General features: G+C 42.3%; 1 protein-coding gene across 1 annotated transcript; it reads right to left on the reverse strand.

Moving 5' to 3' along the window:
- Nucleotides 1–1,640: 1,640 nt before the first annotated feature.
- MEOX1 (mesenchyme homeobox 1) lies at nucleotides 1,641–16,319 on the reverse strand. The gene is made up of 3 exons (XM_042475916.1): nucleotides 15,706–16,319; nucleotides 7,670–7,881; nucleotides 1,641–2,565 (listed from the first exon to the last, which is right to left on the reverse strand). The coding sequence occupies exons 1-3, from the start codon at nucleotides 16,163–16,165 to the stop codon at nucleotides 2,443–2,445; spliced, it is 795 nt and encodes a 264-aa protein (XP_042331850.1). The 5' UTR covers nucleotides 16,166–16,319; the 3' UTR covers nucleotides 1,641–2,442.
- Between the last annotated feature and the right edge of the window lie 250 nt (nucleotides 16,320–16,569).

A 16,569-nucleotide genomic window follows, 5' to 3' on the forward strand; every position in this document is an offset into this window, starting at 1 on the left:
CACCTTAATCTAAATTGATGCATACTGCTATAATGCAGGGGTGTCATTAGGATGGTGCAAAGAGTGTGGACCACAACAGATGACAGCCTAAGAGGGGGTGACACTACTGCTCCCCAAATATCTGCCTTTTGGCAGAAGTAAACTGCACTGTTCACCTGCATCCCTTTAAAATGCTGATGAAATAGCATGAGTGGGGCAAGAGAAAGGAAAGGCTCTGGGTTTAATTCCCCCCCACACACTAATTTTTTAAAATATATATATTTTTAATTTTTAATGCTTTATAAATTTTCTTTAAAAACATCCCATCTCACCAAATTGTAACTTTAACCACATGAAACAATGTACATGCAAATACATTTAGGCCGTGCATATGTTGTTGTAATTTAAAGGTATAACTTTAATTTTGCTGGTTGTTTATGTCACAACTATTACCGTTACATTTGGTGTGATATAGGGGAATTATGATTTATGAGTAACATTTTTAATACAAAAAAGATTCCTAAGGATTCTGTATGGTGTGGTAGGGGAAGAGGTCAATGGGTGTGTGTGTGTGTGTGTGTGTGTGTGTGTGTGACACCAACCCTAATGATTCCACTGCTATAGAGTACTGATTTAAAAGAGAGAACAATCACTTGAAGAATTAGGATCAAGACTGACAACTGACCAAGCTTTCCTTTTGCCAGCAGATACACATAATGGTGTAATTTCTACATATTTTAAAAAATATTTTGTTTCATTCAGCCTGCATTCGCACTGCAGAAATAATCCAGGTTGACAGCACTTTCACTCTATTTTGCTTAGTTCTATGGAATTCTGGGAATTGTAGTTTTGGAAGACATTTAGCCTTCTCTGTCAGAGAGCTCTGTGCCACATCACACTACGGCTCCCAGAATTCCATAGCATTGAGCCATAGCAACTGAAGTGATGTCAACCTGGATTAGTTCTCTAGTGCAGATACGTCCAACAACATAGGCACTGAATTTGATGATAAGCCAAGCTAAAAACCTGTGATAATAAAGAACCCACTGTGATCATATTGCAGTTAGCTTCATGCTGAAACAAGAAAGGCAGACCTTTCCAAGTTGTAGACACTGGCAGAGTCAGGGCATGCTGACCAAGACCTGCCCTCATAAAAGCTGTATGGATTTTCCTTGGCACCCTCAATGGTGTGGCCTAAAAGCAACTTTTTGTATGTGCATGTGCCTTCAAGTCGCCTGTCTACCTATGATGACACCATGAATTTTCCATAGGGTTTTCTTAGGCAAAGAATGCTCAGAGGTGGTTTTGTCAGTTCCTAATTCTGAAATATAGCCTACAGCACTTGGTATTCATTGATGGTCACCCACCAAGTATAACTAGGGCTGACCTTGCTGAGTTTCCAAGAACAGATGGGATCAGGTGTCTTTAGAATATTTAGTCCAGCAGTGCAAGCTTACGACCTCTGGTTTATTACTCAAGCTGATTCTTTCAAGCTTTCAAGTTGATTCTGAAAAATTCTTGAAACCAAGAACTAGGAATCGAAATATTGTTATGTGGTCTTCACATGGCCAAAAAGGAGTACCCTCTGCCTGCAGTGAAATCTTTCAATATTGACAACAGAGTAACATAATACAAAACCAGAGTTTACAAAGAATCCTTGATTTACTTGCTATGAAAAGTTGGCTTCACTCCTAAAATTTAGACTACAGCTCTGAATTTCATAGTTGGCTGGGGCATTCTGGGAGCCGTAGCCACAAAAGTAAAATTTCTGGCCTGATTTTCCCCATTACCATTCCACAAATAGACTATCTTCCTTTTAGTTGGGCTTGTAAAGCAAGATTGGGAAACCTCTGTGATTTGGGATGAAAAGAGTTGAAAACCAACCTTTGGTGTGTTTGGTACTCCATTCTTGATTTTAAGATGCTGCATTGTTCATTTCATTCACCCCCCTACTTTTTATTGTTGTTATTGTAAAGGAAGATTTTATTTTTAAGTGCAAAACTGCTGCAGACATTGGCTTTATAAGGCCATTGTGGTGACATGACAGAAGGCCAACAAATCAATATCATGCACAGCTAGTTTTCTGCCACAGACTTTCAGTATTGTTTTTGTTTCTTTACATGAATCTGAGGAGGAAGGGAATATGAAATGAACACAATGTCTAAGTGGATTTCTCTACTGTAAAAAAATAAAAGTATGTCTTTATCATGGACATGTTAGGAATCCACTTCTACACAGTTGAGATCTGTTCCCCTTTTGGGTTGCTTGCAAAAGGAATTCAATCTCAGAATGTGAGACTGACCAGAGCTACTTGAGAAAGCAAAACCAGGTGCTCTGAAGCTGTTCCTTCGACTATCCTTGGTCAAAGTCACGTGACAGTCTTAGGAGGAAATCTGTATAATCTGGAGTGACACTGATACACCAAGCAGTTGATCCAGACCTATGGAGTCACTTAAGAAAGCATTATTCTGAGCTAGGGGAAGCAGCAGAGTCCATGTCCTCCATGTTGTGGTCCTGTGGTGACACTGGCTGTCCGCCTTTCACTCGTTTCCATTTCATCCTGCGGTTCTGAAACCATACTTTGACCTACAGGAGAAGAGGGAAGAACATAGATTGTAAGCATATGCAATTCCTAACATATAGCTATAATGCTGTGGCTGGCTAGCTGAACTTGTGTTTGATCAAATTAAATGAAGGCCTAGTGGATAGCATGGGGCAGTGGTTTGAGTGTTAGACTACAACTCTGGAAACCAGAATCCAATTCCCAGCTTGGCCATGAAACCCACTGGGTGACCTTGGGCAGGCCACATGCTCTCAGCCTCAGGGGAAGACAATGTCGAACGTCCTCTGAATAAATCTTGTCAAGAAAACCCTGTGATAGGTTCACCTTTAGATCACTGTAAGTCAAAAATGACTTGAATGCACACAACATGGCTGATAGATTGCTATGATGATTTTCTGTACTAGGCCAGCTGCTTATGAGAAAAGATAATGGGTCTTTTGGCTTTGTCTGTTGTTGGAGATAGAGATGGTTGGAGGAGACTCAATAGGGGCAAAGAAAATTTGCTGTCTGAGGTGAAACAGCAAATAACTCACTTTCACCCCAATCACAAGTGTTCCCAGATCTTAGGGCCTGGCCCCAGTCTCCAGTATTCATGTGTCATCTGCAAGTGGGACACAAGGGTGCAAATTCTCTGGTTTTGGTCAATGTGTCTTTGGGCAAGAGGAATGGAGTTCATGCAAATCTGCAGCTTACCTGCTTCAGCTACAGCTGAGCTTGCAACAATTTTCCAAAGCTTAATTAGTTTTGTGCTGCAAATTACCAAGACTTTTCAGGGTCTATGAATTTACTAAGGCTACTGCCACACTGCAGAACTAATGTAGTTTGACACCACTTTAACTGCCATGGCTCCATCTAATGGAATCCTGGGGTTTGTAGTTTATTGTGGCACTAGAGCTCTCTGATAGAGAAGGTTAAATATCTCACAAAAGTACAAATCCCAGAATTCCATAGCAGAGCCATGGCAGTTAAAGCGTTGTCAAACTGCATGTATTCTGCAGTGTAGATGCAACCTTTGCTAGCTTCCTCCTTCCCTCTCAGTCATTGTAGTGCCAGGGTTCATCCTCCACTTTGCTCTACACCCACCTTTTTGCTAGAAACAAGTAGGCTACATTAGATGTTCCATATCACATCTCCCTAAATGAGAAGGAGTAATGCCCTCATTTCATCTTGATCTAGGAGCAATCCCTATTGCTAAGATTTATCTCTTACTTTCCAAACAGAAAAATATATTTTGTTTGTGTGTTTGAAGGACCAGCTGTGAGCAACTGTGCTTGGTACTAAACGCATAAAGCTTAATGACATTGCTAGGGGCCATTCCTAGGTCTCTGGCTTTGGCCTGGAAACTTCAGGGACTGGCAATCCTACCAACCACTTAAGTCAGTACTTAAAGTTAGGAAAGTTATTTTTGGCACCTCTAACACATCTTTGGTCCCAGACAGTAAAAATAAAATATAAAGAAATTAAATAACTAACAATTTGGCAAAACACCCAAGATCTGCCTGAGTAGCTGCTTATTTTGTCTAATGGTTCAGCCAGCTCTGAGAACCAGTGAAAAGCAAAATCCTTTAACTCTGACAAGGAACAGGGCCAGATTTGATGGATGGGTGAAAGGGCCAGCTCTGGATTTGAAGAGGAACAGTCATGGCCTCCTAGAAAGAAGGGAAAGCCTGTGGCCACCACTGGCACCTCCTTCTTTCTGGCCTGGCCAACAGCCCTGAACAGACCCAGAAAGGGCTGTCAGGTGGCGGCAGCATGCTACCAGTGGCACCAGTGGGTGAATGGCAGAGGTGCACTGGTTGGCAGAGGCAGGTGGCGTGTGTGCCAAGCAGCTTGGCCAGGATGAGATGGGCAGTCAGGCAGGAATGGATGGATGGTGAGCACTCTTCTCTCCCTGCTACCCCTTTTCCTTTTGCCATTCCTCCCTCTCCTGCTGTCTGCCTACCTGACACTGCCTGCAGAGCAGGGGGCTGAGGTGTCAGGTCAGGTGGAGCTGCTGCAATGGAGGTGGCAGTGGCATTCTTCTTCTCTTCTGTGCAGCTCCAAGGCTGAGGGGGTGCCAATCTGAACCCCCTCCTGCCTCTGTCTTTGCTCCATAGGCCAAAGGAGCAAGACCAGATATTGGGTGGCTGTCTGGCTGGGGTGACAACATGACTCACCACACTGAGGTTATGCTGGTTTTTGGGCCAAAACCAAAGACTGAGGAGTCATTCAGACATCATTTTTTAAGTGGAATGATGTGAATGACCTTACTCATGCATTCCAGATTTGTTATTCACACTATGGAACCACATCTATGCAGATCTCTGCAAGTTTGGTTGCTCACACGTGCCAGCACATGAATAAAGATAGAGCTGATAATGCAAATGTATTTGAAATGTGTTCAAGGCATACAGAGTTTTAATCCCAAATTATCCCAGGTCTATTCGCACCAGTTATTCACACTGCCAACAATACAAATCTTTTTTTAAAAAACTAAGAGGAAACTCCAGTATCAATTATCTCAGGTTAAGTGGGGGGGTTTTTGGGGGGGCTCCCCCAAAAAACTGAATTGCGTGTATTTGGGTTGCATGTGAACAATAGAGATTCAGATTCATCCTGGATATTTTCACCATCTGAATAACCTCCTAGAAACAGCCACTGGTGATGTCATTAAGCATTTTGCATTAAGTACCAACCACATTTGTTCATAGCTTGTCTCTCTCTCACACACACACACCATACTTTCCTGTTTGGAAATTAAGTGAGCAATCTTAGTGAAGGGGGCTTTTTGCAGATCAAGATGAAATGGGGGGACTGGTCCTTCTCACTTAATTAAGGAAAGAAGATATAAAGGACATTTAATCCAGCTTGCTTGTAGCTAGAAGGCAGGAGCAGAGCAGAGCAGAGCTGAGGGTTAACCCAAGAACCTCGATAGATAGGAGGGTAGGGAAAAGCTAATTAAATAAATCCATAACCACTAACACCTCAAGAGTATTTACAAGTTGTAGCAAGGAAATTATGAGTTCTTGGAAACTGTAGTAAAGTGCTGCTCTCCTATCTGAGCTAGTGATTTGCACCCAGCTCTTTCTTTTTGCCTGGAGGTGAGCAAGAAGAATTTGTACTCTTGTCTCCTGCCTGGAGATGATCCATGAAAACTGGAACTGGCAACCCAACATATCAGGGACTGGCCCCACTTTCTTTTCATTCTAATTTAAGAGAAATTCCTCCCATTTGATAAACTCCATAGTGGTTTGTGTGTTGATCTAGGACTCGGGAAACCATGGTTCAAATCTCAGTTTAGCCATGAAAAACCACTGAGCAAGTTACACCCTCAGAAGACAGCCATGGCAAATTCCCTTTGAGCAAATCTTGGCAAAAAAAAAAACATGATAGGTTCGCCTTAGGGTCACCATAAGTTAGAAACAACTTGAAGGTACACAAGAAGAACTAATGTCCTGTTAGCACACCAAACTCATCTCAGGCGATGCCTAGGAAAGGGTTAATAAATACCACTTCATCCAGCATTGCTTAAGGGACATCCAATCATGGATATCCAGCTTCAAGTCTGGCTTGTGTCCCGTGTGAGGGAAAAGGTGCAGACTTTGAAAACGTCCAGCTGTTTCTGTACAGAAGGTATAGGCCTGCTTATGCCAGAACCATTTATATGCTGTTTCTTTTCAGCAGCCCATGACAATAGCAGTCAAAGAAACAGGAGCAAAGGCAACACTGGGATTTTTCTAGCAGTAATTTAACAGTGAACAGTCACTGACATTTCAGGGCTGCAGTGTAGCATTCAAAAAATGACATGTACACATTCACTTAATCCCAGGATTAAGGCAGAGCAAAAGTTTTGAAACATGTCAGAAGCTGGGAAGGGTGAGAAAATTTGCTCAGTTTGCATTTCCATACCGATTAACTAAATTTTGAACTTCCCAAAACTTTAACAGTAAACCAAAACACCATTTATATTTCAAAACTAGTACTTTGCTGATGTTTGCAATACATATCTGAAAAGAAAAAGGAAGTGTAAACAAATATGCACATTTGAAAAACTGGGAAGGGAAATGAGTACATTTCAAGCAACACATGCACAAACAAAATGCATACCGTAATCTTAAAATGATGCATAGGTGCAAGTGGGCGTATTTTTAAAATGAACACAAAAACTCTTTTGGTGAGAAAATTCCCATGTCTATGCTAAAAATGTGTGCATTTAAAAAACTGCACACAAAAGCATGTTCCTTCAAAGCACTGAAACTATAGAGTTTTAAAACATGTACACAAAAATTAAATTGTCACATAGTGAGAAAAATTTAATGCAATCTGATGCGGAATGAGAAAGAATAAGTTTAATAACAGTGGCCAGCCCTAGTTGGAATGGCATAAGTACACTTTCACTATGTTTCTTAAAGCTTTTGTTGCCAGGGCAGGAATATGTGCTCCAAATATCACCTTCACCGCACTTAAGAGTCTATCTAAGCTACATAGTCTTGGCAGTTTAATACCACTTTGGATGCATTTACATTGTAGAAATAATGTTGTTAGATGCCACTTCATCATCATTACAGTAAACCTAAGTAGTGGTTCTATTCCAGGGAGTACTCATCTCATTTCCTATCGGCCCACAAAGACCAACTCCGACAAGCCTGGAAAGGACTGGAGGGTCACTTTTTATTCTTTTTAAAGGGAGAGGCAATGTGGTGCAGTAGTTTGAGCATTGGATTAGGACACTGAGAGACCAGGGTTCGAATCCTGGCTCAGCCAAGGAAACCCACTGGGTGACCTTGTGCTAATCACACTCTCTCAGCCTCAGAAGATGGCAATGGCAACTTACTAGACTAAACAAGACAAGAAAACCATATGATAGGTCCACCTTAGGATCACCATAAATCAGAAATGACTTGAAGTCACACAACAACAACAACAACAACAACAACTGACTAAGCCAAGTCAGTGTTTTCACTCCAGGATAGCATTTGCCTCATTTCCTATCCATCCCCCAACTCTTAGACTGACAAATCTGGAAAGGACTGGAGGGCCACTTTTAATTTCTGTTATAAGGAGAGCCAGCATGGTGTAGTGGTTTGAGTGTTGAACTGGGACACTGGGAGAGCAGGGGTAGGAACCAATAACTGGGATGACCTTCACCTGTCTTTCCGTCAAGTCAAGATTCACTGCGATCTCATATCTCCGGAGCCTTGTCAGGTAGTTGTGGTGTGCAAATTCTGCCTCCAACTCCCGCAACTGGTCCTTTGTGAAGGCAGTGCGCTCCTTCCGTGCTTTGGAGCTGTTGGCTTCTGCTTTTGTGGTAGTGGAGGTGGAAGTCTGGTTATTGCCTCCTCCACCTGTGTCTTGATTCTCTGAAAGACGAAGAGAACAGAAACACTTTATCACACCTGAGAAATTTCTTTAATTTCGAATGAAAAGAAAGTAGGGCCAGAATGCATTTACGTGAATTCGCTAGTTCAGCGAATTTACGTGAATGTGAATTGTATTCGAACTGACTTCCCATTGTCCGAAAATAGCATGCCATAACATAAAACCCCATGATTGCATTTGGATTGCCATTGGATTATACTTCCAATTTCCCTTGTCTGATAAACTCTATGGCCGCACCACTGCCCTTTGTGGAATCCCAGCAAAAGCCCCTAAACCATATCAGGAAGCATAAAAACCAACAGAAGCTAAATGAAAGACTGCGAGAAACTGGGAACAATTGAATAAAAATTAGTGCCAGTTGAAGCAGCAGATCTATAATTTCATGAATTTTTAAAAGAATAATACAAGACTGGTTGCTGAAGAAGTCATTTGCTTCCAACATTCATCGGCTGAGTTTATCTGGGCTTGAAACATTTGTAAAGGTCGAGTTGGCTTTTTAAAAACCAAATTGGGACGCTTAAAAAAACTTATCACTGCCTTGGCTCACGTTTTTTGAGGGTGAGGTCCAGATCCTCTCCAAAAGAGAATTCCTTGGGACAATCCCAAAACTGCTTAGATGATTTCATAAGCCCTTTTCAGTCCAAATGGATTACACATGTGAAGGTAAAAATCTAATTTCAGTCCATTTTTAACAGCAATTTACCAAAATAGAAAATTTCTTCATACTCAGGCTCCTTTCACACTGCACAATTATAGCACTATGGCCCCATACAGACTGCCAAAATAAAGCTACTTCAGGTCACTTTGGAGGTATGCTGTTTAAATGCTGCATGGGTCCTAAGAGTCCGGAAGCCGCGTCAAAGCCACGATCCAGCTTTGGCACAGCTTCCAGACTCTTAGGATGCATACATTATTTAAACAGCATACCTCCAAAGTGACCCGAAGCAGCTTTATTTTGGCAGTCTGTATGGGGCCTATGATTCTATTTTAACTTCTATGGTTTCATCCTGTAGAATCCCAGGATTTGCTCTTTAGGAAGCGATATTTAGAATTCCACAGAAGTCCAGTGCCTCGCCAAATTATAAACCTCAGGATCCCATGCAGCCATGGCATTTAAAGTAGAATCATGGTGCTATAATTATGTAGCATGCAAATTAGATAGTATTTTCCACCACACCTGCATCAGCAACCTAGGTTAACTGTCCCCTGACTGTTCATAACCTTCTGTCTTTCCATAGAGGTGAGCATCCTAACAGTATACAAGGAACTGCTGTCCATCAACATCTAATACCAGTGATAGTTGTCTCACTTTGACTTATGATGGTGCTGGCCCTAGTTCTGCCCCATCCCCAGAACCTAAAAACAAGTCTTAGCCAATTTAACCTATTGCTTTTGCCAATGCTCAGTCCTAGATCCTTTTCAGGATCAATAAGGAAGGACAGAAGGAGTTGGAGATTAAACCTGAACCAGAGTGCTATAACCGTGTTGTGTTAAAGGCAGTGACATATTCAAGTCTTGTACTCCAAGTCTCAAATTAAGTGTCAGGGCTCTGCCTTCCAATATCAAGTGAAGTCTGAAGTCCTTGCAAAAATTCAAGTCAAGTCTCAAGGCAAGTTTGGGAGCCAACTTTAACAGAAAAAAAGGAGACGGAGTACATTTCTTGGAGGGGAACAAAAAACATATAAAGCAATGGGCTTGAAGTGAGTGTTGAGGTCTGCTTGGCACTCTTCCCCATGGCACATTGGAGGAGCCTTCTAAAGCTTTTGAAAAGCTATAGAAAGATCCTTCCACTTTAAGCCTGTTGCCTAATGCATTTGCTGTTCCCCTCCAAGAAATGTGCCCCATGTTCTGGGGGCAGGTGCTCAAAGTGAATAATGTCAGAAGTTGGATGCTAGAAAGAGGCAAGTCACGAGTCAAGTTGAATCGAGTTGAGTTTGAGTCATTGAAGTGACTTTAATTCTAATGTCAATTGATTTGAGCCTACATCACTGGATAAAGGACCCCAGGACAAAGAGAATGTGAGATTAAAAAATGAATGTAGGAGAAACGTATACTCAGTGGCATCACCGAGGTTGGTGTCACCCAGTGCAGGTGCCATAAAGAGCTGGAGGGGGAGGATGCCCCACCTTCCCTCCAACCCACTGCTTCACTCACCTGCCCCCCTAGCTGGCCACCAGCCACCTAGTCAAACTGTTTCAGCCTCTGAATGCCCCATTCAGGGTCTGATGTAGCGGCTTGGCAAGCAAAAAAGGGAAGCACCACCCCTTCTTTCTAGCCCAGTAGCCAGGCTAGTCCTTCTGGGTGTCATGCCCAGCCTGGAGGATGACTTGGAGGACTCAGAGGATGAGCCAGAGCTCTGGGACCTGAGCCTGCAATTAGGGAGCCTGAGGCTGGCCCTAGCTCTGCTGTAGCAGAGTCTGTGGCCTCTCCAAAGGTTCATCAGCCAAGTCTGCCTGGGGCTGAGGCTGTAGACATAGAGGAGGATCAGGGGACTGTGCCTACCTTTAGGGAGCATTGAGCCTAAAGGGAGGCCCTTCAAAGGCTTTATCAGAAACGAGTTGGTAATCACACACGCCTGAATGCCTGCTGCCTGCTGCCTGCCTATTTAGGCAGCTGGAGCATTTATGTCTGGTTGCTGGTGATTATCTGACCTTCTTGGAGGAAAACCTCTGTCTCTGGCTCCTGTGGCTTTTTGGATCAAACCTTTGCTTTTTTGACTGCTGACCTATTTTGATTATCTGGAACCCTTGACCTTGGACTACCTTACTGACCTGCCTATCCGATACCTCAAATCTTGGACCATTTGAGAACTCTTTTGGTAATCCTTCTTCTGATACTACCTTTAAACTCAAAGCCTGTGTTGGTTGCACTGACTCTGCTAGTCGGGGGGGGGGGGGGTGTTTATTTGTTTGGAAAGTAGGCTGGCCTTATCAACCATTTGGCTGCTTTCCCGGACACTGGGTTTACCCACCACCACCAGATGTACCCCCCTACCAGGTGTACATACACACACCCTGCACCCACTAATGACACCTCTGATAAATTTGTGCATCCAGAGCCAGAACCTGGAGTGCTTAATCCTTTAAAGTTTGCTGTGTTGAGCCCTGTATATTCAACTATGCTAGTGATAAATTACGACTAAAGCCTCTTTTGCCTGACAGGTTCCTCATTTTGAAGAAAAATGCAGCAGGGGGGGACCAGCATGATTGAGTTCGTGTTGAAAATAGTAGTATCTGTTGAATTTAGCCATTGTCAATAGGTGAGAATATCATATTCATTTGCCTAGATTAAGCTTAATTCTTTAAAAACTACTTTGGGATCCCTATACAGGCCAATATATTAGTGTTGCAGTTATGGTTGCCATCTCCTTGTTTCTGAGCAGTTCCTCAGCTTTAACGCCTACATGGCAAAACATAATCCCCTCCATGCTGGGAATCACTGAACCTACTGAATTTAACCAATTGGGATGGGTGAGCATTTTAGTCTAGTGTCAGACTGGATTATTTCTGTAATTTGGATGCAGTCAAGGAGATTCATGATCCCATTGATATCAGAACCACCACCTGCCAAGGAAGTCTATTCTCAGAGGCTCTCTGTTCATCATGAGAATCTCACAGATTTGAGTAATGACACCTTGGCATCATCTGGCGTTTTGGCACTGACTCCAACTAAAGCTCTGGCTGGGAAAGTTGTTCCTCTCTCTCCAGATTGTGACTCCAGGATAAAGTAGGGTCTGAAAGTGAGCTGGAATTTCTGCCTAAAAGAAAATTTTCATCTCAGCCACACAATGTATTTTAGGCTTTGCATTAGGGGAGTTTTGCACTATACCTTCCTAGCCAGGAATGCAAATCTGAATTAAATGATCCAATTGCTTCTTCAAATGTCTCTAAAAGAAGACAACTTGCATGTCTTTCAATCCAAGAGCAGGTAGCAAAGATTAGGGTTAGAAATTAAAATTGGCTGACAACTTTTACGTACCCTCCTAAAAACAGGATACACGTGTCTGAGTCATATCAGAATGTGGTCAAATCACAGTGTGGCCAGGCAACAAGATGACAAAAGTTATCAGTGAAGAAGAACACACAAAAGTATGGTTTAAACCAGATAAATTCTGGTATTTACTGTATGTACTGAGTTTAGGAAGTAGAAAACTCTGCCCCCTCCTGTCTCCTGCTGTATTAATTTAGTCCAAACTACTTTTGCACTTTGAACTCAGTTTACAGCAACTGAAGTAAGGTGAAGACAAATGGGGAAAGCGGGAGGAAGAGATAGAAACTGGGACATATTTAAAGTGGCTGAAAAAGTGGGACAGCAAAGAATTAACCGGAGACTGTCCTTGCTAAACTGGGACAGTTGGAGAGTATTCTTATATAGTGCCTCAACCAAGTCATGCTTGCTGGGGGATTCTTTGTCCAAAAAATAACCTATACCCAGCTCTGGAAGTGATAAAGTACCGGTATTCTCTTTTATACCAAATGTACCAACCAAGCAATAAGCCCTAGCAATCCAGCATGTTTTCTTTGGTACAAGCAAGCTTAGAGGTGGCAGTGAGCAGGCTCTACCATAAGGTAGAAGAGGGCTACTGTCTCAGGCAGCAGTTTCTCCTGAGGCTCCTGGCTTTTCCATGCTCTTGGAGGGCAGAGCCATATTCACCATATGGAATAGCCTGCAACCCTTTAACCAACCTGTTCCCTTCAGGTGTAGTATGGGACCTTATCCCACTGAATATCATTGTAGGAAGATTCGTACCAGCTCAGTCTGCTCCTGCTAGAGATGGGAAGAATATTCAAAAACATTTTTTAAAAATCTGAAAAGTGTGTTTGTCATGTTTGACTTGCTCTGCACAAAATTTGCAAGTGGTTGTTTTACGCAGAAAGCATCATTGTTGTTTTTCTGCAGAGAATTCTTTTCCTGCACAGAAAATGCTTTTTCCTGCACAAAAATACCGCATGAATTTTTTCAAAGAATAAGAGTGCATTTACACTGTAGCAATAATGCAGTCTGACACCACTTTATATACTATAGCTCCATCCTGTGGAATACTGGAATTTGTAGGACTCTCTTTCCTCTTTTTTCAGTTGATATTCAATCTTTGTATCTCAAGTATTTCATGAAGTGTAAGTTTACTCCATGGGAGGAAAAACTTGCAACTGCCCAGATGCTATTTGGGCTACAGTTTGGATTGCTGTTCCCTTCAGCCCCAACCAGCATACCTAGTGGACAGTAGTTATGGATGTTGTAATCCACCATTCCAAAGGTTCAGAACTCAGCTTAATTCGCTTAATAATAAACTTATTAGTTTTTAAAATGCCACAATACTCTTGTAATTGCTTTAATAACTGTACCCATTTGAAGAAAGTCAAATACTCTCAGGTTTTGTTTTAATTTAAAATACTTATATGATCAGCTGTAGAGGTAATGCAGTGATAAAATAGCCCCAGAGCAAATGCAAATTCATCATAGTCATATAGTGATGTTTGATAATAAATCTTAACTCTGGCTTAGAACATGTGGGACCATAAAGACAAGAATGCTCCTCAACATATGGCGTGGAAAAAACCACAACCAGTTCCGCACATTTGGAATAAAGGCAGAATGATTAAGCCAGTATGGTGTAGAGGTTTGAGCACTGGACTATGGCTCAATATCAGGGTTTGATTTCCCACTCGGGCATGGAAACCCACTGGGTGACCTAAGTCACATACTCTCAGCCTCCAAAACCGCTGTGATAGGGTCACCTTAGGCCATAAATCAGAAATGATTTGAAGGCACACAACAATGTCCAAGCCAGAGTATGCCACCATGTCAAGTCTGAAATCTGGAACCTCACAACAGCCTCTTGAGGTCAGCACACTGGGATTAGAGCTGTCATGTGGTGAACTAGAATGCTCAACCTTTTGTTCAGAAGTTAGTGGGCTATGAATCAGGATGCAACTGTGGTTTTCCTGCCTTGATTCCATAGATTGCCTTGCTCATCTTCCTGAGTTTCCAGGCCTGCAAAAGGTCCCAGTTTCTCTCTCTCCTCCCACTGTCCCTCTTTTCAATTGTTTCAAACTGTGTTTGCAGTGGGAAATTGTTTGTATTCAGTTAATTCATTTAGAAGAGAGGACAGGGCCAGAATCTTACCCTTCACAGGAGGCTCAGGCAAAAGCAAACTGCTGCAGCCTCTCCTAAATTGTGTGTTCTTCTTCCTCATTCATCACTTTTGCCATCTTGATCACACTCTGATGTGGCTTGGCCACATGTGTTCAAGTTTACATCAGTAAAATGTTGGAAGATATGCAATGATGGTTGTGTTGCCTCTTGAAGAGAAACTATGGAGCATCTGTTGGATGTAATGTGGCAGCCTACTCTGCCATGTACTGAAGATGGTCTCAGTTTTAGATGGAATCGAAATTCTTCTCATTTTGGAAAATCTTTTGCTCAAAAAGTATGGGGAGAATTTGCATGTATGCAGTTAAGCTTGGTGTACAATTTGCAAATCTGAAGCTACAGGTGCTTCCATGATGTGAAATGTTGCAGATACTGGGCATGTTAAAGTAGATGTATTATAAGGAGAACTTATCACTACTTTTATATTTATCTATTTATATACTTCTTTCCAGTTGAAGCTCTAAGAAGGACACTATTGCAGTTTCCAGAATGGCATTTCCCAAAATTCTTTAGGGCAAATCATGTGATTTTAAAAGCAATTCCAAACCAAATTCCATTTTAGGAGCAGGTATGCCTAGCCCCTTCAGCACAATTTTGGTTCCAGGCAATCGTTCTATGTATCCTAAAATCAAAAGCCTTGGTCTGCTTCTTACCATTATCAAAGCTTCAATTGATTGATGCAGAGCAGGGCCTTCTGAGTAGTGGCCCTGAAAACACAAAAAATCCTTCTACCAAAAGTTACAAATTGTTCCACTGTGTTTAGCAGTAGTTCCCAAATGCTGGTCCTCCAGATGTTTTGGACTTTAGCTTCCAGTATTCTGGACTGTTGACCAATCTGTTTGGGGTTTCTGGGAGTTGAAGTCCAAAACACCTGTAAGACCAAAGTTTGGGAAACACTGGTTTAGTAGATTTTATTCCTTTTCTTCATTGATGATGAGGAGGAAGATAATGATAATACCAATACTATATTGTAATATAGAGAGATCTTGTACCATCTTTGAGACTAACTGAAAGAAAGAAGTTGGCAGCAGGAGCTTTCATAGATTTAAGTCTACTTCCTCAGATGCATTTGGATGAGAATCAGATGCATGAGGAAGTAGAGTTAAGTCGACGGAGTTTATCATATGAAGGAGATTGGCAGTTTATCCCATGAATATCCCAGAAAAATCATGCAATTACACGAAACAATTTCACACGACATCTCACAAAATCCACCATTAAAGTGGTCACAAAAAACATTAATGCACATCTTTTTACTTTTGAGATTTCAGCGACAATGCATTTCCGATATCACTTTATTTGCACAATTGTGTGTGATAATAATTCGCACAACTGCTTGCCATTTTTGCTTTATTTACGGGATGCTTTAAATGCGCTTTAATCTCTCTTTAATGCCAAAATTAGCCCCAGTGTGATAAACTCCTATGAAAGCTAATGCTGCAAACCTCTTTCTTTCAGTTAGGCTCAAAGGTGTTGCAAGATCTCTCTACATGCTGATTCAACAGACTAACATGGCTACATCTTTGAATTCTACCACTACAGTATATTGTAAATTACTCTTGTTTATGCCACTTTGATGCTCTCTGGACCAAAAACAAAGCTAAATAAACAGAAAAAGGGGTTGGAGAGCAGTCACACACAATTCCACCTACCTGCATTTCCCTTTTTCCTCCTGGATGGTTTCTTCTCCATTTCACTCACTGCATTCCCTGCCAGGATGAAATCTTCACCTGTGCCTATTGTCGTATCAACCACATTTGGGCTGCCACTCTCTGGCTCTCCCATCCCTAGAGCCAACTCAGCCGGAAGCCGCCTTCGCCCCTCTAGGGCTGTGAAGTGCCAAGCAGGGTTCTGGAAGGAAGGATGATGCTCATCCACAAAAGCCCGTTCATCCCGGGGATGGCTTTGAGGGGCCGCAGCCAGGCAAGAAGTTGAAAAGTCTGAATAAACCCCCAAGTCTGGTTTGTGGTGGAATGAAAAGGGGGCTTGTGGATAATGGTGGAGGCCTGGTGTCCCTCCGGCCTCAGCATGTGGGTTCCGCAGGCATCCCCAGAGGGTGGCAGTAGGGTGAGAGTTTCTCATACAGCTACTGGCAGCAGCAGGTGGATCCATCTAGCCGCAGGAAACTTTTCTATCATAGGATGCTCGCCAAGGAAACTCCAGCTGCGAGAAGAAGCAAAGGGTTGGTTTTATGTTTTTAATTTTTTTTTTTCAGTAGTTCAACCAACCCAAGAAGAATCAGATCCTTTCTGGTGAGAAGAAAGCTCTCCAGTCTTTGCCTTTTGCTCTGTCATGGGTTTGTTGGCTGAGGAGGTCCAGGGAAACTGTCAGCAGGAGAATGTCACCTCTGTTGCTTCTGAAGCCTGGCTGCAGCTTTCTTGCTGTGAAGCACTGGAGTCCAGAAAACACTTTTTAAAGACTTTGCTGGGGTGTGAGTGACAAGTTTAGGAAGGGAACTGTGTCTGTCTGTGTGTGTGTGTGCATGAGAGAGGGAGAAAGAGAGGAGCAGGAGGGAG

This window comes from Sceloporus undulatus, chromosome 6 (genome assembly GCF_019175285.1).
Source record: "Sceloporus undulatus isolate JIND9_A2432 ecotype Alabama chromosome 6, SceUnd_v1.1, whole genome shotgun sequence".
In the NCBI taxonomy this organism is placed as follows: domain Eukaryota; kingdom Metazoa; phylum Chordata; class Lepidosauria; order Squamata; family Phrynosomatidae; genus Sceloporus; species Sceloporus undulatus.